Raw genomic sequence first — 21187 nt, 5'->3', positions numbered from 1 at the left:
TAGTCTTTTGAGATTTTGAGATTATATTTTATTATATCTCAATCAAAAAGTTAATGTCCAGTTCTGACTGTAGTAAAATATTTAATGGAAAATGATGAGTTTGGAACATATAAATAGTCGAATGACCATTTTGTAACTTTTAATAATTGAGAGACTTAACAAAATAATACTCTACAGTTGGAAATGCTATGAGGTTCCTATATGGAAGTGTTGCAATCCCAGCACCACTGAGAATTCTGATTCAGTATGACCACGTTACACCACAACAGCCACCGAAGTTTCATCTCTTGCATTGTTGCACATGATCTCTTCAACTTTGAAATCACTTCCCAGGTAGGTTCCATCATCATCCAAGAAACCCCAAGCCTCTCTTTGAGTCTTTGTTTATTTTGTGTGTTTTCTTTGTTGAACTTTTTGAGCTGAAGTAGCAAACATGTTTGTTAAACTGTAAACTGGTTTCATGTTCCCGAAGATGTCAGTCAACATGTTGTATCAAGGAAGGCTCAGGTCAAATGGTAACTTACATACAATCAACAATCTTCTGTTGTTGATTAACTCTGATTGACAATTTTTTTAAGAAATTATCTGTTTAAACGTGTATGTGGATACTGCTGATCCTAGGGAGTCATCACATGTACCTAGAGATGTCCTTATGGCAGCAATCCGAAGATCAAAAGTACGAGCTAAGAAGAACTATCACAGGGCTGATGAACTCCGCCAGAAAATTATTGAATCAGGATACCAGCTATAGCTATATTCAGCCTCCCCTTGTCAAATCTTTCCATTCATTTCTTAGGCTTAGTTCTCCCGACTGTAATTTGAGATCAATAACGGTCGTATATCTCTAGGGTCAAAAATCTTCAAAACGAATAAATTTTTGCTCGGAAGTATGGATTCGACTAAGGTAACATTATCTGCTTGTAGGACTTATTGTATCTATTTTCTAAACTGAAATGTGATGGTTGATTGAAAGTATATAAACAGGGGTATAGATGCACCCCAGAATGCAATGCCGTATGGAAAAGAAGCAAAACAGGAGTTGGTTAAGCTTGTTCATGAGAAGTGTTTGAGAGTGCTCATCGACAAGGAAGATCGCTACGCCCACTGCGTTGCAGATGTATACTGCAATGGCATGTTTATGCAGCTAGATACTATTTTTGTAAGCTTCAACTTTGTTTACCTGGTAAGAGTAAATTAATCTGGTAATCTGACTCTGAAACAGGAAGTAATGCTCAAGAAAGAACTCGCATGGCATTACACGGCCTACAACCTACGTGTTGAACTTGCAACTGTAAGTAAATGACAATTTGGTTCGTAATCGTTCTTGAACATCATGGAGTTAAAAACTTTTAATTATGATATTTGTGCGTATGTAATATTAGTGGGGAAAGAAGGCTTGGGCGAAGCGCGTGGGACTCTGGTCACAATCCAACCCCGAGAAACCATGGGAATGAAGGACAGAATAGAAGGTAGATAACACCTCGAGAATTGATTGGTATGCATAGAAGAATGTGTATTACGTGTGATAAAGTACACATTCGTCATATTTGTTTAAGAACATGTTGATCCATTCCCATATTTGTTGTATTGTATGTATGCATGTTTAATTGCTTTGTTTTTTTGTCTGAAACATGGATGTATTGTTCTCAAGGGAGCATTGTACCACAACTCGGCATGCCTAAACATCTGCAGATCATTTGGCAAAACAAGGCTGAAAATCATATTCATTTTCCAATCATCAGCATAGATTGCATAAAGATATGTTAACATGGACACTCCTTGGGAACAATGAAACGGACTACAGCCATATCACCAAAGGAGATGAAAAACAAAACAAATGAGCCCTTTCAAGGCAACTAGAAGACTACAGCCATATCACTAAAGGAAATGAGTCCAATAAAATTTCAAGTTTGAAGTTTATCCTTGTAGCTTTGCTGGTCACTATGAATGAAAATGACGGTTCATGACCATAATCTTCAAGGGAAAAGAACCCATGAATGAAATTTTGATTAGCTAAAGAAGATTTATGTCTCCCATTTTTTACTTGTCTATCAACAGTTGATGAATCAAATATATACAGAGGATTGGACTTACCACTGAAATTAGAAAGCAAAATGGCATACGAAAGCCTTAAATGGGGCCGAATGGATAGTGAAAGTGAATGGGCATATACTTTGTAGCGGCCATTATCTGCATTTGCAAATTCTGATTTGACACAATAGAATAGGTTCCCCACATGTGCTAATTGAATTTGGCATCGGCTCCTCAACCCCTTTTCTGCTTCAAGGTAGAAACATATGGCATTAGTTTCGTGCTAATTGCTTCGTGTTATCCATTTTGTTTTGATTCGTTGAATCAACTTCTTACATTTTTTTTATTCTCATCCCTCTTTTCCCCTTTAAAGAAATTACGTTTGATATTCCCTTCACCATTGAGTTTAATATTACAATTAATAAGTGAACTTGCCTGTCAGACAAGTTACAAGAAATAGATTTATATGACGTCTTTGACGATAGGTCCCTCCATGAGCTCTTATATAACTGAAGAGAGTGTAATTGGTCGGAATCGCTTGGGGCGTGACTGTTCGGAGTGAGGGTTCCAGCAAGGTGTAACAAGTATCAATAACTAGATCCCTTTTCGTACATTATATTGTCGAGAATAATATATCCCACTTCTTCTCAACTATTGCAAATCTCTTTCCATTCCAGTTTTTTTGTGTATTATATTCTGTGTTTAAATTTATAAAGTTTGAAGGTGAAAAAATCTTAAAAGATTTATAAGTATTCAAATAATCATTTAAAATTATACTCTCATGATGACGAATCAGACCTAATTATCATATAAAAAGATAATTCTAACTTTTGAATTAGACACATTAATGTTAAAATACCAAAAATTAACAAATCTAGGTGAAGGTGCACAAAGAATAGATGGCATATATGAGGCACAACCTCTTGAAAAGGAAGATATAGCATATACCTAGGAATCATATGCTCAACTGTTCCAGTGTTCCCTGTTTTTGTTTACAAGCCATGCAAGGAATGATCTTTACAAATGTTGATTAGTCTATTTAATACATTCTTAATTTTAATTTAAATTAATACATTTTTACCACCGTTACAAATTTGAGACCGAAAAAACAACCAAAGCGATATCAACATAAAATAAGACATATACAAGAAACGAGATTTAACGTAGTTCGACCTTACCTATTTCCACAGGCGAAACGAACAATAATCCAATATAAATGTAGAGAACACGAAGAGTATAAGTATATAATATCACATGTATCTCAAAATCCGATATATAGATACAAAAACCAGATGTATCCTACAAACTTTCTCAATCCTTGCAAAATTATCTTTGCAACATAAAACCCAAAAGTTGTAGAGATCTAAAAAATGATTAATCTTTCCAAAATAATCCTCTCACACATAATTCTAAAGACTAAGAGGTTATTTGTTTACTTCAGAATAGTTAAACGCTGAATGATTCAAATGTTGAATGATTCAGAGGCTCTGTATGAATTAACTCTGAATGTGACATGTTGTTTGATAATGAATCTGAATCATTCAGAATGTACTTCTGTACTGAATCAGTCAACACTGAATCATTTAGAGGTGCGAAACAAACGAGCTGAATGTTGAACGATTTAACATTTAGCGCTGAATGATTCTATTAAGAGGCAAACAAACAGCCCCTAAGACATAATTTGTATTTATAGAACTAAATATTTTTTTTATTATGAGACAAATACTTATTCACTAAGAATTATTGTCTAAAATAAATATTTACTTTATTAAATAAATCTAATTACTAAATAATATTTAATTATTAAAATTAATATAAAATATAACTTAATTATCGATTATAATTTAAGATCAAAACATAATAACAATATTACTATATTGGTGAGTTTTGAGAGATAAGAAAGGCATCATGGTAGAGAATGAAGAGTACAAGTATATGATATCACATGCATATCAAAACCCGATATATAGATACAAAAACCAGATGTATCCTACAAACTTTCTTAATCCTTACAAAATTATCTTTGCAACATAAAACCCAAAAGTTGTAAAGATCTAAAAAATGATTAATCTTTCCAAAATAATCCTCTCACACATAATTCTAAAGACTAAGGGATGTTTGTTTACCTCTTAACGGAATCATTCAGCGTTGAATGCTGAACGGTTCAGCATTCAGCGCGTTTGTTTCGCATCTCTGAATAATTCAGTGTTGACTGATTCAGCAAAATAGTGCTGAATGATTCAGCACAGAAGTACATTCTGAATGATTTAAAGCCAGTAAACAAACAACATGTCACATTCAGAGCTAATTCATTCAGAGCCTCTGAATCATTCAACAGTTGAATCATTCAGCACTTAATCATTCTGAAGTAAACAAATAGGTCCTAAGACATAATTTGTATTTATATAGTTAAATATTTTTTATTAAGAGTCAAATACTTATTCACTAAGAATTCTTGTCTATATAAATATTTATTTTATTAAATAAAATTAATTACTAAATAAGATTTAATTATTAAAGTTACAATAAAACCGGCAAAACTCACGAGATATTGCTGTGAAAAAAAAAACAATTCACGTGATAATGATGTCCAAGAAATAATTGTTCAAATGATGTGAATTATACAGTGCATGTATTGGTCGCCATGCAAGCCAAACGAGATCATAGGTCGCCATACACTCGGTGCCACCTTGTAGGCCGCCATGCAAGCGGCTCGAACTCCTCCGTGATTTTGCTGAAATCACGACAAATGTGACTCTGCCTCTCTCACCCATGTCTCCCTCATGCATGCAGCAATGAAATCATGACAAAAATGTTCTATACGAGCTGTGGCGATAGAATGAAACTTTGCTAAGAGCTGTGGTGAGAGGATAAAGCTTTGCATGCGACATGCACGTCATAAGAGGTCGCCATGCACGTCGGAAGAGGTCGCCTGCATGCAGTGGGGAGCAGGCGAGCATGCAGTGGGGACAAGGCCCAGGACAAGGTCGCCCAGCGTGCATGGCGACCTACCATGTCGCCTGACGTGCATGGCGACCTACAAGGTCACCCGGAGGGCATGACGACTTATGCTAGGAAGCTGTCACGCCGTATGTCACCAGGAAGGCATGACGACCTGCCTTCCGGGCGACCTACGGCCAACACTGTGCAATTCACCCTATTTGAACAATTAATCTTGGGAGTATGTTATATCGTTAAATAAAAAATTCGAAAACATTATCTCGAAAATTTTACTTAATAAAACCAACTTAATTATCTATTATAATTTAAAAAATAATAACAATATTATTATATTGGTGAGTTTTGAGAGATAAGAAAGGCATCATGGTAGACGTGTCCTTAAAGATCGCCACATGATTAAAGTGACAAAGTACGCACTGTTTCTGTTCCCACTCCATGTCGGAGATTCCCGTATTGATTTTGATACCAACACTACCGTATAATGGAGACTTATTTAATCAATCATCTGTTGTTTGCAGTGGAAATGCAACATAAGATGTAATAGAAACTACAGTCCAAGTTCCTTCTTATGAATCTTATCTATTTCGTTAAATCATTTTAGTTTGATTAATATTATTATTTCTTTTAATATTAAATTAAAAAAAAAACTTGAATTTCAAGATAGGAACAGCAGCAAAAATAAAAGAGTTAAAAAACACCAGGCTTTTAGTGCACACAAGAAACACTTGAAATGACAGAGAGTAGGGTAAGAAGAACAGGAAGGTGTTCTGACGTTGGACCCACATATCTCCAAAGCCGAATGCATTGGAATCAAACTTAGACGATAATAAACAAATATAAAACCAGATCAACAGAACCTCCAACTAAAGGTTCTAAATGCAAACACACATCTGCGGTCTTAACAAACACGTAGGACACTTTTAGTTTTGCTTTATTTTATGCTATTATATTGCCATACTCGTAACAGAGAGATTATGGAGACTAAATGGCCAGGACAAGACCCGGAACAGATTTCCCGACCCGGTTGGAGAAGCTGCTCTCCCAGACGGAAGGGCAATATGCGGGTGTAATCTCTGCCGTCGAAGATGAACCGTAAGTGGACGGTGGAGATTGGGTAGGGTCTCCAAGGCGAGTAACGGTGAGAGAAGTGTTGAAGTACTCCCTCACTTGGGTGATTATCCCATCCGTCACGGTCCAAGCGTGGATCCACGAGATCGAAAGGCTTTGATCGCAGCCTTCGACGATGACGGTGGATCCAAAGGTGGTGAGCGAGAGCGGGTCAACGTTAAAACGGAAGGAGTGGTCGGAAGAAGCTCCAGTGAGAAGGAGCATCAAAAACTGGTGAGAAGGGGGGCCGTGGAACCACCATTCAAGGTCTGGAGCAAGTATCTGGTGAACGGTCTGAACGTCTCGGGTGTTTAGGGCATCATAGAGGGCAAGAACCACCGCCTGGTTCTTGTTGGTTTCCTCCGCAAGTGTTTCCTGAGTGTTAGCCAGTTCTTGAAAGAGAACACCTAAAAAGAGAAAAGCAATGGAGAAAAAGAAAAAACAGTATTTGGATTTCTGTGCAGAGAAAAAAAAAAGAAGTGACGAGATTTTCTATGGATGAGATGGGAAAATGGTTTATATAGGAAAAGTCTTCTACTTGGTTTTCATTCTCCACACAAACAAATCCGTGTGAGAATTAGGGTGTGTTTGGATGGTAGATTGTGATATTACCAGGAACTTTTTTTTCGAATGTGATTCTCTCGTTTAGATTGTAAATATTTTTAATCTCTGGTAATAAGTTATTACTAATAGTAGTATTTTAGGGGTTTATTACCGGAAATATGATTTCCCTAATCTATTAGGTATTTGTCATTTCTTGACGTTTTGGATTAAAATGCCATTAAAAAAATTTCAAAAATATCATTCTTCTATTTTTGAATAAAAAAAATTCTACGAATATTAAATTACAAATTTATCCTTAAATTATTTTAGATTTACAAAAAAAAGTCAATAATTAGAATTTTATATGAAGTTCAAAGGTTAAAATAAAATTAAACCATTGCATTAAACATATTTATCTTTTAAATTTTGTAAAAATATATATATAAATTTTATGAATTTAAAATTTTTAAAGAAAATATATAAATTAAAAATAATAAAATTATATATTTTTTATGATATTTTATACAAATATTTTCATTTGAATATTTAGAATTCAACTTTTTAAAAAATAAATATATAATAATGACAATTTGATAAAATATACATTATAATAATCTTTTATTCCTTTAATCAAACAATGTAATCTTACATTCCTACTAAACGAACAAAACACAACAATACAACATTCTCAATAATATAATAAATAATATATTACATTCCGATAATCTTATTCAAGAAGATAATATTACTTTTCATAAACCAAACTCAACCTTAATTTCCAGCCTTACAGGGGTATTGGAGAGTTGGGCATGGAAAGTCGACAAGCCAAAATAGTGGCTGAATCTGAGTGGTGATGATGAAAGGGTGGGATCAATCAAAACGTTGATGAGTGATCAGATTTTTTAGCTTACGCGGCTAGGTGGGGATGAGGACAGGTAGCAAATTACTATCAGGAATTCTGCTCCGGTTATCATTCACGAATTAAACGAGTAAATCCCAACTTGAAATATGCAACCATATCGGTTAAGTTACTATTGTATGGCTTTTTCTGGTGCAGGTCGCATCTTGACAAAAAAAACTATTAAGAGTGTAAACGTCAATGGTAAATAATAGTTGGCGCTGCTTCGGAGACCTGCAGTCCTCATCTATCATCTGTCGTCCATCATATTACAGTAATAAAAGGGCCCCTCCTTGGCCTTTTGATCAAAAGATCAAAAAGCCAATTGTACTCCGTAAGTTGTCCCATCTCCAAAGAGGTCCTTGTCAGAAACAGGATGAAGGTTGAATACTTGGAAAAGTGCAGGGCCCTTGCTCCAGCAGCTTGCCATGGGAATTGGGATGTGGATTACGAAATAATTTGTCAATTTTCCTTTCAGCTGTTACAGGGAAATTAAGAAAAATGTTGCTAGAAACAGAAACTGATAGCGCGCCATTGTAAGTCATGCTTTATTAAATTAGGGTAAAGGAGGCTTTTAGCTGAATACTTGAATTTCAATGAGCGACGCGTTCTATGGAAATCAAATCTAGTGATGGCTGCTAAAGATTAATTCCAATAGGAGTGGAAACATTGAAGGTAAAGTCCTAATAAGTGCGCTGTCCAAGATTAAATAAAGATTGGTGTTTGGTGTTTAATGGCTTTCGACACAATTTTGGGCCCTGGGAAGCTTTTCGTTAATTTGGATTTGTTCTTGTTGTACCAGTTTCCATGACCATTTTCTGCACCCCCCTTGATATAAGGTTCCAGTTTCTATGGCCATTTTCTGCATCCGCCACCCACCCTCTCATCAACATTCAACTTTGATGATATAAGGTTCACCAGCCTATATTGTCAAATTGTTCCACCTGTATCAGACTACCTCATTCCAGTGTCGTTTTACCCTTGGACAGATACAGCAAAAAGGAGCCGAGATAAATTGACGAATCACTCAACCTAAATCCTCTGTCTTCTAATTCAAGGAAACAGGTTAATAATACTCTTGGTTTATTATTTTATGTAATCATAGGTCACCGAGGAGCAAAAAAAAAAAATGGGCCATCAACTGGTGGTTACTAGTAGCGGACTATGCTTGCTTGGCGCCACTCTCCGACATCCAACAACTTCGCCATCTCCACTCCTTTCTCGTCTCTTTAATAATAACTTTGTTTATTCATCCTTTAAACAACAAAGGGAGAGGGAAGATGTAAAAAAACTAAAACTTTTGATTCTTTGATTTTGCGAAATAGAAGAAATGGAAAACCCTTTTGCTACAAGGTTTTAAGAAAGCAAGGACAGCTTAAAGCAGGTTGTCGGGGCATTAAAATGCTGCTCTTTTAGCTTTGTGAAAGCTTTTATAGGACAGAGAAAAAGAGAGAGAGAGAAGGCAGTTGCATAAGAGGCGAGGTGGGTCGACTCTCATCTTACGTGGCAAAACCATATCAAACAAATTATTTTAACGTGTCACATTAATTCTTTTGATGTAATTAATTATTAACGATCGAGTGATCGATTTACCCAAACATTAAATTAATAACGTAAGTGGTCATATTGCTACTTTTGAAATATCATTGAGGAAAATAGAAACTTACTCATACTTCAGCGACCATTCATGTAATTTACCCAAACTTTATCAATATGTATCCAAAGATAAAACGATTGAAGTGGAGATGAAATTCCATTCGTGATAAGTAAGATGTTCCACCAATAATTGGCTTGCATAGCAACATTCAACTGGACAGCATGGAATCAAATCATAAACTCTTCAAATACCACCCAAACTCCAAAGATTCATCTGTATCAGATTTTAGCATGGATTGGTTTCGAAGTGGATGGCGACTCTTAAACATTAAAGACACCCAGTTGATCTCCTTGGAAAAACCCAACATAAACTGTAGTATTTGGCCCATCAAAACCATTAATTAAACTTTGAAAGCCTTCCAGAAATAAATTGTGGTGATCCACACGCAAAGCAAAGCTGACACATTTGGAAGAGGTTGCATCCAAGAAAAAACATCACCAGTTGAAATGGTAGATATCCCCTAAATGTGGCAGTTTAATCACCTCAGGTCTGTATATCTATAGTTTTCAACTTTTAAGCACATTTTAGTTTGCTTTTCCAAATGGGAAGAGATCATTTTAACTTTCGCATTTGCTCCCTTTTAATGGCATTGGCTGAAGAGCCTTCTGATTTGCTGCCGCAAAATTGAATGGTCAAGATCCTTGGAAACAAATCCTCTTTATTTCCTGTCAACAAGCACATCAATGGAACAATTTATAATAACGCATGGAAAGCAACTTTTTGCTGGTAAAAATATGTCAATGCTACCAAGGTGAATGATTAATTTATACCGAGTAACTGAACCCTATACTTTTCCAAGTAAACATGGGAGTCTTCGATGTTGTCCATCCAATTACAGTTTTGTACAAAATCAATATGAAAGAAAGGAAAAACTGCGATGCATACATACTTGAACTGTGTAATTGGAATTGTAATAAGAGGTCACGTAACATTGGTTTCAGGTCTCCATCAAACACATAAATATTATCAAATTCAACTGACCTTCCACTCTTGGTGATGGGGGAGGATTCAGTCAACTTTTATTAACCAACAGTAAAATTAAAAATTGTCAAAGACATCTACCTTCAACTTGTGGAGAGATCCGTAAGCTCTTCAGATAAGAGTAGGAGCAGGCTGGAACCTGGAAATTATGAACAATATAGATCAATCAGGTATCTTTCTAATTCCTTTAAATGTTGAGAAACTACTGCATTATATTCAGATCACTCGATGCAAGAAGTGAAATCGAACATTCAAATGGAAAAACACTTGAAAGAGAGTGCAAAAGATTTAATTTTAGATATCAAATAAGTTTTGAAATTTTAATCATTGCCATTAAAATCACAAATATACAGTTAATTAATTATGCTCATTATATATCGGAAAAATAGATGACAAGTGAGAACTTATAAAAGCAGTTGCATACTTGTACTTGCCCAAGCGTGGTGGACAAGCCTTAAGTCTTTCTTGTTTAGCTATGGTCCTTCGAAGACGTTTCTTTTGCTTCTCCTCCTCCTCTTTGGCTATTTCTTGTAAGATGTCTGGTATGCTGCATCCAAAAGAACCAAAAGATAATAAAACATATATCCTCAACAAGTAAATAATAGCAACATTAGAGACAGCTAAATGTACTTGTCAATGTCATTGGTAAGCTCCTCTTTCTTTTTCGCTTCAGCTTCTCTTTTTTGAAGCTCTTTCCTTCTAGCTCTCTTATTTAACTCAACTAGAGTCACCCTCTTTGTCTTGAGAGGCCTGCAGCATGATAGAAGCAGAATCAATCTATATATCAAGAGTTCATGATAAAATGAAATATGAGTTCCTTAAGCTTGAGGGAAATCCCACAAGCTAGCGATCCACATACAAAAGCTGGTTTGAGATGATAGAATTTTGAGTCTCATCTTTAACCAAAAGAACATATCATAAGCTAAAATGTGATCCTAATGTTTATCAGGAAATGTATTTTACAGCTATACTAATATTTGAATCCGTGAATCCAAGTTTAATTTTACTACTCACAGTATATTTAAATCTACAAGCTTCTCATATAATCCTCTAATCCCAATATTTCCCCGGAAGGCCAAAAGATGTAGTAATAAATGCATAAGCAATTATGACAACAGTCATACTAAAATCAACTAACCTTTTCTCAATTTCTAGATTATCCTAATTCATTTCATCATTTCCATCATCTGCCTCGATAAAGTATTTCTAAACAAGATGGTTAAGTCAACGACGGTGGCAATGTGTAGAAAACAAAGGTAAAAAAGGATCCCATGAAAACAATTTGTTAGTGTCTAGACTTGCATTACAAATATAAAGAATAATTAATATATGAATAGAACAATAGAAACTCACATCATCTTCATCAACCACTTCTCCCATAACAGTTAATGGAACTGGCTGGGGTCCCAACTCAATCTTGTAGCCCTTTTGCATTTCTTCGGCAACAGCTTGAGCCAACGAATCCTGGATTGACATGAAAGAAAAATACAATATGTCAACCTATGACTTTCAAATGAGGGATTGTATGAACATCTAGGAGCCTCGACTTCCCCTGCAGGAATAATAGACTGTTTAGACACCCGTCTAGATTTGCCCCCATGTTGACCTGAAACAACATAAAGAGATTCAAATCCACATGCAATCCCAAAAGAAAAACACCATGAGAAAGGAAAAACATAACTTTAAACTTCTAAAGGATAAATAGGATAATACCTCCATCTCCCCATATGGGAACCATGCCAGAGTCAGGGACAGATCCATCCTAAAAGCAAAACAAATCAAAATAATGAACGAAGTTCAGCTTTACTTCAACAATTGCTCACCTTGGGAACATCTTGAACTACAACATCTTTAGCTTTCGAAGCCTCGTGCTTTTTCTTCTTAGAACACTTCTGCTTCGAAGAGGGTATTGCTTCAACAAAAGGGTTCTTTTTCAGCATACTATCCACTCGCAATATCTTTTCTCTTTTCTTCTCAATCTTCTTCTTCACAGAAAGATCTGCTGAAACACAGAAAACACGTTTAAGGGAACTGAATTTCAATAAGAAAAAGATGGACATAAAGAGTAAAAACAAAACCTTTAGACTTGTCGATGACGAATAGGGATTCAGTAGGAGCAGAGGTAAGAGAACCACCAGAAAGAGCATCTTTCGTGGATTCTCGAAGAAATCATCGATATCTTCGGTGCTTATGTTAGCTCTCCATGCTTTTTTCCCTTTCCTTGATTCATGGGTAAACTGTACTATTGACTATTTAATTATTTTTCTTTTTCATTTTGACCACCATTTTTTAAATTTTATCAATCAGATCACTCAATTATTTAAATACATTCAATTAAATCACCTGTCATTAACATTGGACAGAAGTGCTAAAGTGCTAATTAAAAATTGATATAATTACACATTTGATCACTCTTATTTATATATTCTATCAATTTAATCATAATTTTAATAAATTAAAACAAATCTAATCCATCAATCAAAGGGATACACTAGGTTTTGTAGGAATGTTTGGAGAGCGTTTTAAAATACAATGGGTTTTGGTATATATATCGATGTTAGGATACATAAAATATTATGTATTTGTATTTTTTGTGATCTCCATGTTTATGTTGTTATTTTTTTCTCGTCTATAGAGATAGAAAAGGTAGAACCATGTTAAATTTCTTCTCTTGCGCATGTTCTATTTTATGTTCATATCGCTTCAGTTCTTTTTCCACTTACGAATTTCTAACAAGTGGTAGTAGAACTATGGTTCGAGCTATAGAGTTTCGAAGAAATTTATTAATATGAATTTTTGTTTTCGATATTGAAGACAAATGGAAGTTTTTTTTCTCTTTTTGTTGCAACGTTTTTTAGTTGCATGGAAGTAATTCTTTGCTTCAACGGAGATTATGTATGAATTAAAATTGTTAAAGAGTTGACGAAAATGATTCAACGGATATGTGACTTAAGTGAAAGTTGAAGTTATTGAAGATTAGAAGATCAATTTTTTTTATGAAATTTGAGTTAAGGGTATATTTGTTATATTTTGACACAAATTATAATTGGTAAAATTTGATTTTATTGTAATTCTAGTGGTTGAAGATTACTTGATAATTGAGTTTATGTAATACTTATTTTAGGTAGGAATTCTAATGAAATAAAAATTCTTAGTGATTAAATATTTGACCCTATAAATAGAGAATATGTCTTAGCCTTTAGAATTAGTGAGAGATTATTTTGGAGAGAAATAATCCTTTTGTAGTCTCTATAACTTTGAGAGTTTATGGTGCATAGATAAATTTCATAAGGATGTTAGGAGAATATCTTTAAATATATCATGTTTTGATCATGTTAAATCTTGCCTCTTGCATATTTTCTATTTTACATTCATATTTAGAGTATTTTTCCACTTATGAATTCCTAACATCAGTAGAAAATTTTAGAGCTTGGGGGTTTTAACGTGTAGTCATGTGACACTGGGTCTACAGAAAGTTTCTTTGTAGCAAAGTATTATCTTTAAATATATCATGTTTTGATCATGTTTAAATCTTGCCTCTTGCATTTTCTATTTTACATTCATATTAGAGTATTTTTCCACTATGAATTCCTAACATCAGTAGAAAATTTTAGAGCTTGGGGGTTTTAACGTGTAGTCATGTGACACTGGGTCTACAGAAAGTTTCTTTGTAGCAAAGTATTGCTTCTTTGGGTAAATAAAATTGATTAATTATCCAAAGAAGGAAAAAAAAAACCTTTTCAGAACAGTTCCTACTTGAATAAAAGCCTTTTTTTGTGGCCGATGTATTACTACCTTTGTTTCAATTGATTTCCTCCGAGTTCTAACAAGGTGGAATTGGATGAATTCAAGCCATATCTGGGCCACTTGGGAGCTGTTCGTAGCCATCATGGTTCTTGGCTGGGGAAGCTTCTTTGCATTTCTCAACGGGTATGCATTTGAGAATAACAGCAACAATGAGGCTTCCTGCTCCAATTAAAACGCTGGTCAGCCATAACTCCCAGCTCAGTGGCACAGTTTCGGCAAAAGTACCCAACAATTCAACTATTATGCTTTGGAAACCCACTGTTGAGACCATCACCATAATGAATAGCCAGCTATCAAAGAAGCCTTGGAAAACATTTATCTTCTCTATATCCCTGCTATTTATTTCATTGAATACCTGAAGTAGCAGCAGAAGTAAAATGATCTAAAAATCTGAGCTGCAGAAAATAATTCCAAAAAAAAACACACAATGATTTCATGCTTTAGAAAGTGAAGAAAAGAATATAAATATTAAGAACCAGCACCTGGCAAAACACGAATGTATTGAATACGAGTGTATCTAAAGTAGCGGCAGCATCTGAACCAGAAAGCTTCAAAAGCCGTTTCCCATCAAACTTGAGAACTGCAAGCACAATCAATTGATAACTGGTCTGACCGATTATATTCCTCCACATGGCCCTGGTGAGGAAGGCTACATCCCTTCCAATAGGGGGCCTTCTCATTAGGCCTTCATGAGGAGGATCTGTAGCCAATGCCAATGCACCGAGAGTGTCCATGATCATGTTCACCCATAGTAGTTGAACAGCCGTCAGAGGAGTGGAACCTGAAAATTACTTCTCAAACATAGTCATCTGCACTGTTTAAAGACAGGCCTAAGCTCAAACCAGCAAACAAATTTGTTAGATGTTTTAAAAAGTTTGCCACAGTACCTGAGATGCATGCAGAAATAAAATTGAGCATCAGCGCCACAATGTTAACTGTGAGTTGGAACTGAACAAACTTTTGGATGTTGATATAAACGGCACGGCCCCATCTGGCAACATTCTGTATAGTCGAGAAGTTATCATCCATTATGATAACATCGGCACTTTCTTTTGCAACCTGAAGGCAATATTGAAGAAACGTGCTTAGCTTACAATACGAGGGAGACTGCTTAATTGTCACAACAGCTGGCTGAGAGAAGAACAAACCTCAGTACCGGCTATTCCCATAGCTAGTCCAATGTCAGCCTCATGCAAAGCTGGTGCATCATTTGTCCCATCACCGGTCACAGCCACCACTTCATTTAACTCCTTCCTTAAGTAGGTTACGAGTTTATGCTTATCCAAGGGCAATGATCTGGCCAGAACCTGCGAACGTGTCGAACATTTTATAGGGACTTCATTAACATGCTACTAGTTTCTTTTTCTTTTTTTTTTGTCTCTTCAGCTGTAAACATTTTTCTACAATGCATACATAAAAGGCAATTTTATAGTAAAGCTACGGTTGATTCCTTAGAAAAAACAGATATCTTCTGGGAAGAGGACAAACAAGTTGACTTTTTAGCCAGGACGCATCTTGGTTAAGAAGTGTGAAGTTTTTCATAACAGTAACATACTATGGATTTTAATTTTTTTAAAAGATTCCAAGTGCTTAAAACAATAGCAAGACCTGAAGTTTTGGTATGGCCTCCTCCATTTGCCGTGGGCTCATGTCACGAAAATCTGGCCCTTCAATTGCCAAACCATCATCTGTCAAAATTCCACATTCTCTTGCTATAGCTTTAGCAGTATTAATGTTGTCTCCAGTTACTACCCGCACTGTAATTCCAGCAGCTAAACAAGTTTCAACAGCTTGCCTCACCCCAGGACGCACAGGATCCTTAATTCCAATCACAGCTATCAGTGTATAGTTATCTTGAGGAATGCTATTGCTATCTACATTTGAAGTGTCTTTTACATCCTTGAAAGCCAAGCATAGAGTTCTTAGAGCTTCAGAGGCAAAGCCATTAATTACATCAGTTATGGACTTATGCTGCTCTTTGGATAGAGGTTCAGCCTTCCCGTCAACATTGATTACCTTGCTGCAAGATTCTAAAATGATTTCTGATGCACCTTTGCAGAATGCTCTTTTCCCACCATCATTAGAAAGGGAGACGAGGACGGACATCTTTTTCTTCTCTGAATTGAAAGGCTCAACTTTCAGAATTTCAGATTCCTTCCTATGCTTTTTGAATTCACCCCCCTAACAGCAAACCGAACTCTAATATTGCCGTCTCTGTGGGAGAACCCAAAATGTTATTCCTTCCATCTTTTCCCTTGACAACTTCAGCTCCTGTATTTTGAAATATGGAGTGCCAAAGTATGTCCAATACTCCTCCAGCAATTGAGGACCGCAAAACAACCTCCATTTTGTCTTCTTCTTCAATACTTATGGTTCGTCCACAAGTCCATATTTTGTTCACAACCATATGATTAGTAGTCAGTGTCCCTGTTTTATCGGTACAAATGCTAGTGGCTGAACCCATTGTCTCGCATGCTGAAAGATGCCTCACAAGAGCTCTATCACTCATTAACTTTTTCATTGCAAATGCAAGACTTAGTGTTACTGCCAGTGGCAATCCTTCCGGGACTGCAACTACAATTATGGTCACTGCAATGGCAAAGAAATCCAAGAGAGTCAGTGCGTCTCCCCCAGACCAGTTTTCAATCTCCCCGCGGTTCGCCTTTTCCACTATAAACCTTATCATGAGGACCAAAAATGTCAAGACAGCAAATACCAAACCAATCTTTCCAATAACAGTGGCAACTCCGTTGAGCTTCACCTGTAGGGGTGTTTCATCTACTCCACCTTCACTTAGTGTAACCATCAGTCTTCCCCATTCAGTCCTCATACCAACTGTTGTCACTAACATTTTCCCAGAGCCATCCTGGACTTTTGTCCCTGCAAGAAGAAAAGGCATCTGTTGAGTTACATTTACAGGCTCACTCTCACCGGATAAGCTTGATTCATCGATTGATAAGCTGTAACCAGATATAAGAACACCATCAGCGGGAACTTGATCTCCAATTGATAGATGAATAACATCCCCAACTACCAAATCATAGATAGAAATCTTCTGCCTGCACCCATCTCTGGTGACCCTGAACAAATATGTTTTTCTTCTCTTTATCCAAGTCTCTGAATTGCAAGGACTGCTTGTAATCACTTATGGCAGTGACCAATACTACCAGGAAAATGCAAAGTACTATTCCTAGCCCATCATAGAGGCCAGAAGGCCACCCTTCAGTAGCAATTCCAGCACCTATAGAAACAACGGCACATACCATGAGGACAATCAAAGTCAAGTCGTGCAGCGCTTCCCACACAAACGTCCAAAAGGATTTAGCTGGTTTTTCAGCAAATTTGTTGTAGCCAAATATATTTTGCCTGATTGAAATATCAGTTGGAACAACACCGTTGGTCAGAGAAACAGAGACTTTTTTGGCTAAGCCTTCGACCCCTCCACGATCTTCGAAGCTCTTCATGTCATGGGTCCGAACAATGGATGCTAGCTCATCAGCTCCAATGCCAAAACCAGCTTTCCTAACATCTTCTGGAAGCTCCACTTGCTTGCCAGCTGTTCTAGGTAATGTTAGATGATTAAAAAGAAACATTTAATTTGGTTGGACAACGATATCATAGAGATCATACCATCAATGAAATTCAATGCCGCTTTTTGCACGTAAATAGCTACTCTAATTTTTTCCTGGCAAAACATGATCCAATTCAAGTATAATAAGTCAGAGAGACCTTGGAAAAACAAATCTACAATGTCTGGGGAAGAGCAAGCAACCAAAAATACATGGAAATCTACTAAGAAGAATGGTACAAGTTTGAAAAAATGCAAGTGAAACTATTCCAACTTAGTTGAACAGTCAGATTATCTTGTATTCAAAAATTGAGATTGTGATATTTTGAACACCAACATAGTTGTGAGCTGCCACGGCTATCATCGATCCTGATATAACTAGAGTCCTAACTCCTAATCAGGGATTTAAATAGCGGTCGTTATATAGTGGTAAAAGTGTCGTCCAAAACCGTTAATTTCACAACCGTGATACCCGCAATGACCGCAATAACACCTGTTATTACCGCAATCGCGACAAACAAAACACAACCGAAAATGAGACCATAACCGCAATTTAAATCCCTGGTCCCAATATCCCACCCGCATTTTTCCAGTCTAGTTTAACAATAGTCATTAATCTAGTTTGAAGTTTAGCAAGAGTTTAAAAGCAATGACCTTTTTCTTTTTTTGCTTAGCCAGCAATGACTCCTAGTTGACCCTACAAGTAAATCTTTTCTATAGAAAAATAGGAGATTAGGACCGAAGCCCTTCTTTAATAAAAGAGGAAAGTTTATGAAATCAGGTAGATAATAGAAATGACCCTATATTACTGCTGGATGAAGCTAAAATTTCAAAGTGCATTAATTCTTAAACCAGAAAAAAGATTGAAAATGTTTGGTTGCTACCTCCACAGCATGCACAGACAACCAACAATGGCTCTAGAAGTCTAAAGTATGGTGTTCAGAGTTTCATAACTGGTTTTACAAGGAATTAAAGACTAACCAACTACTCCTTTGAGTAGTTTTGGCCTAGTAATATGAAAGTTCATCGTTTAACTGATTGTTTGCTTCTTTATTTAATCAGTAGCTCTTTTCGCTCCGTTAATTTTCCACGGTAACAAACAATATCAATTTACGCCAATCGTTTCCGGTGAAAAAGATAATGATCGACCAACATTGGTAGTTCTACAACAATACAATTGTTTAACAATCTCATGGAATCTATCAAATCCTAGTTAAAGGGTCCATGGCCACCCCAGAGAATAAGGACATTTAGGATAAACTCTATTTCTTCCTATTTATATAAAGCAAATCTAGATAGTTTGCTAGGAAATTCCCCATTGTATATTATTGTATTTAAAGTGGGGTATGGGAAATCAAATTCCAGTTGAAAGCGAAGCTGAAGTGAGGCAATAACCATCATAAATGGAGTTGATATATAACCCATGGTGGCCTTGCTCTGGAATTGATTAATTGTATTGTAATGTATTTGCTTCCTAGTCTTATTCTTAATTGTAAAATAACCTGGAGAACTTTTCGCCTGCGGTCTGCTTCAGCACGCTTGGCAAGATCAGCCACCATACGAAACCTGCGGCTACGGTTCTTGACGAGAGCGACAGCAGATCTCCATCTCCTTAGAGCTTCTTCGGATGGCCTTTTGTGTTCAACGGCAAAGTTCTTTCTCAAGTAATCCTCCATATATAAATATAAATAAATATACAGAGGGAGAGTCTGATGGATGAAATTAGGGTTTTGTTATATGTATTCTGAAATCTGAAATCTAAGCAGTTTCAGTTTGCACTGCATGCAAGACAGGAAGATGATAGCACTCAAGAGATGAATGTTTTCATTTCCATGAAGAAAGGTTCAACTTCAAACCTCGCCGTGATTGGCGGGAACCAGTAAAACAAATTTTATAAACATCTAACCTTAAATTGCATATACATCATCATTTCATTCAAGAATTATAAAATGAATATTTTTAAAATTATTTAATAATAATTCAATATTAATTCTAATTATTATTTACACAACAATATCAACTTTCAAGAAGCACCGCTATAATAGCTGCATCATCGCCGCTGCTGCAACTATCGTTAATAATTAAATTTATATCACAATAAATCAATCAACATTCATCTTATTAGATACTAATAAAGGTTGAATGTAGTGATAAAATACATTGTTGAAGGAGTACGATGTCAAAATAAACTTTGAATATATCATAAAAATGAATAAATTCTATGTTTAGTCATTCAACTATAATTTTATTTTTATTATCATTTAACTTTTAAAAATTATAATTTTGTCATCTAACAATAAAAATGGTTTTTTGTTTTGTTTTGTTCATTTGACAGTTAATAATCTATTATTGTTTAAATTTTACGGGCAAAACTACACAAAAGAAAACCCCTAAAATTTCCTCTTTAAACTAAATTCTCGGACTACCTCAGATTTGCCACTGTCGAAGTATTTTTGACCATATACGAATGGCAAGGATACGAGGAGTAGAAAATCTATGTATCTCAATTTCACGATGATCAGGTTCACGATGCTGACGTAATAATCTACGGTGGTTGATGAGTTAAATTGATTTTTTTTAAAGTTCAGCATCATGAAATGTCACGTTTGTATTATAACGACAACGGCAAAAATCGTTGGTCAAAGAGCTACATAATTTTTTTTTTTGAGTTTAAAGGTTACATTAAATGTAAAAATAATTCGAGGGTCATACCCATTTAAAAAAAAAAAGTTTTGAGTCCCTCATGCACCATTAAGCCTTACAATTTCCTATTCAGAATTTATACGGTTTTTATGGCTTTGGATGTGTTCATTATAAAGAAGACAAATAATTAATGCACTTTCTAATATTTAAGCAATGCGATGCTGCAAATAAGATCCAGGGTTTCGATAATTAAAAGTAAAATAGTAGCTCAAGCTTCTAAAAAGTGAGTTCAAAAACATTCATTACAGTGTGTGGAAATATAATACTTGAATGAAAACATAAAATACCAAAAGGTAGTATTGAGGAAGAGGTTGTTCAAACTCGGTTGTATGCAGCTGATTTGCTGAAGAGATGCCTGATATAGAAAACTTTAAAAACAGATTTTCAAGAGAAAATACAAAAAAAAAATATCTAAAATATATAAGAATTTGAAATTTTCAAGAGATCGCTCCCCTCGGTCCAACCATGTATACAATTAATGTTATCAGACATTTAAAAAAATGTTATTATCGTGCTGCAAATGCAATATCAATTTCAATGAATCAATTAGGAGAAACTATCAGTCATGCAAGTGATTCATTAGATACTGAAAATGATGCATTTCATTAAACTCGTAGACCAATTAACTTCAGCACTAAGGCCCCTTCCAGCTTAGTCTTCCATGCATAATGTAGGGTGCAACTATTAACAGAAAAGCAGAGGAGTCGATAACACATCGAGTTTCTTTTAGCTCCGACATTTTGGACCACTTAAAACTTATGATTTTCTAGTCTTTTATAGATTAGTTTTCACAAATCTACTAGTTCCTAACCAGAAACTAGTAAATTGTAGTAGTCTTCATAGGTTTCTACTGAAAATTCAGATGTTGCAGTAAATTTGTAAAGAGTGCACATCTGTACATGGTTTCTACAAAGATCCAAAAGCATCATTA

General features: G+C 35.6%; 1 protein-coding gene and 3 pseudogenes across 1 annotated transcript; 1 reads left to right on the top strand and 3 right to left on the bottom strand.

The window, feature by feature from the left end:
• Positions 1 to 472: 472 nt before the first annotated feature.
• LOC120139707 lies at positions 473 to 1477 on the top strand (annotated as a pseudogene).
• Positions 1478 to 5678: 4201 nt separating this feature from the next.
• On the bottom strand, positions 5679 to 6583 carry LOC120139690 (wound-induced protein 1-like). The gene has a single exon (XM_039154849.1). It carries the CDS (start codon positions 6322 to 6324, stop codon positions 5974 to 5976), a length of 351 nt encoding a protein of 116 aa, XP_039010780.1. The 5' UTR covers positions 6325 to 6583; the 3' UTR covers positions 5679 to 5973.
• A 3668-nt stretch (positions 6584 to 10251) lies between these two features.
• LOC120139706 lies at positions 10252 to 12528 on the bottom strand (annotated as a pseudogene).
• A 1418-nt stretch (positions 12529 to 13946) lies between these two features.
• On the bottom strand, positions 13947 to 19244 carry LOC120139699 (annotated as a pseudogene).
• Between the last annotated feature and the right edge of the window lie 1943 nt (positions 19245 to 21187).

Source organism: Hibiscus syriacus, unplaced genomic scaffold (genome assembly GCF_006381635.1).
Source record: "Hibiscus syriacus cultivar Baekdansim isolate YM2019G1 unplaced genomic scaffold, ASM638163v2 tig00110770_pilon, whole genome shotgun sequence".
Taxonomy (NCBI): domain Eukaryota; kingdom Viridiplantae; phylum Streptophyta; class Magnoliopsida; order Malvales; family Malvaceae; genus Hibiscus; species Hibiscus syriacus.
The sequence above is the reverse complement of the archived record's forward strand: the minus strand, read 5'-3'. Positions and strand labels throughout refer to the sequence as shown.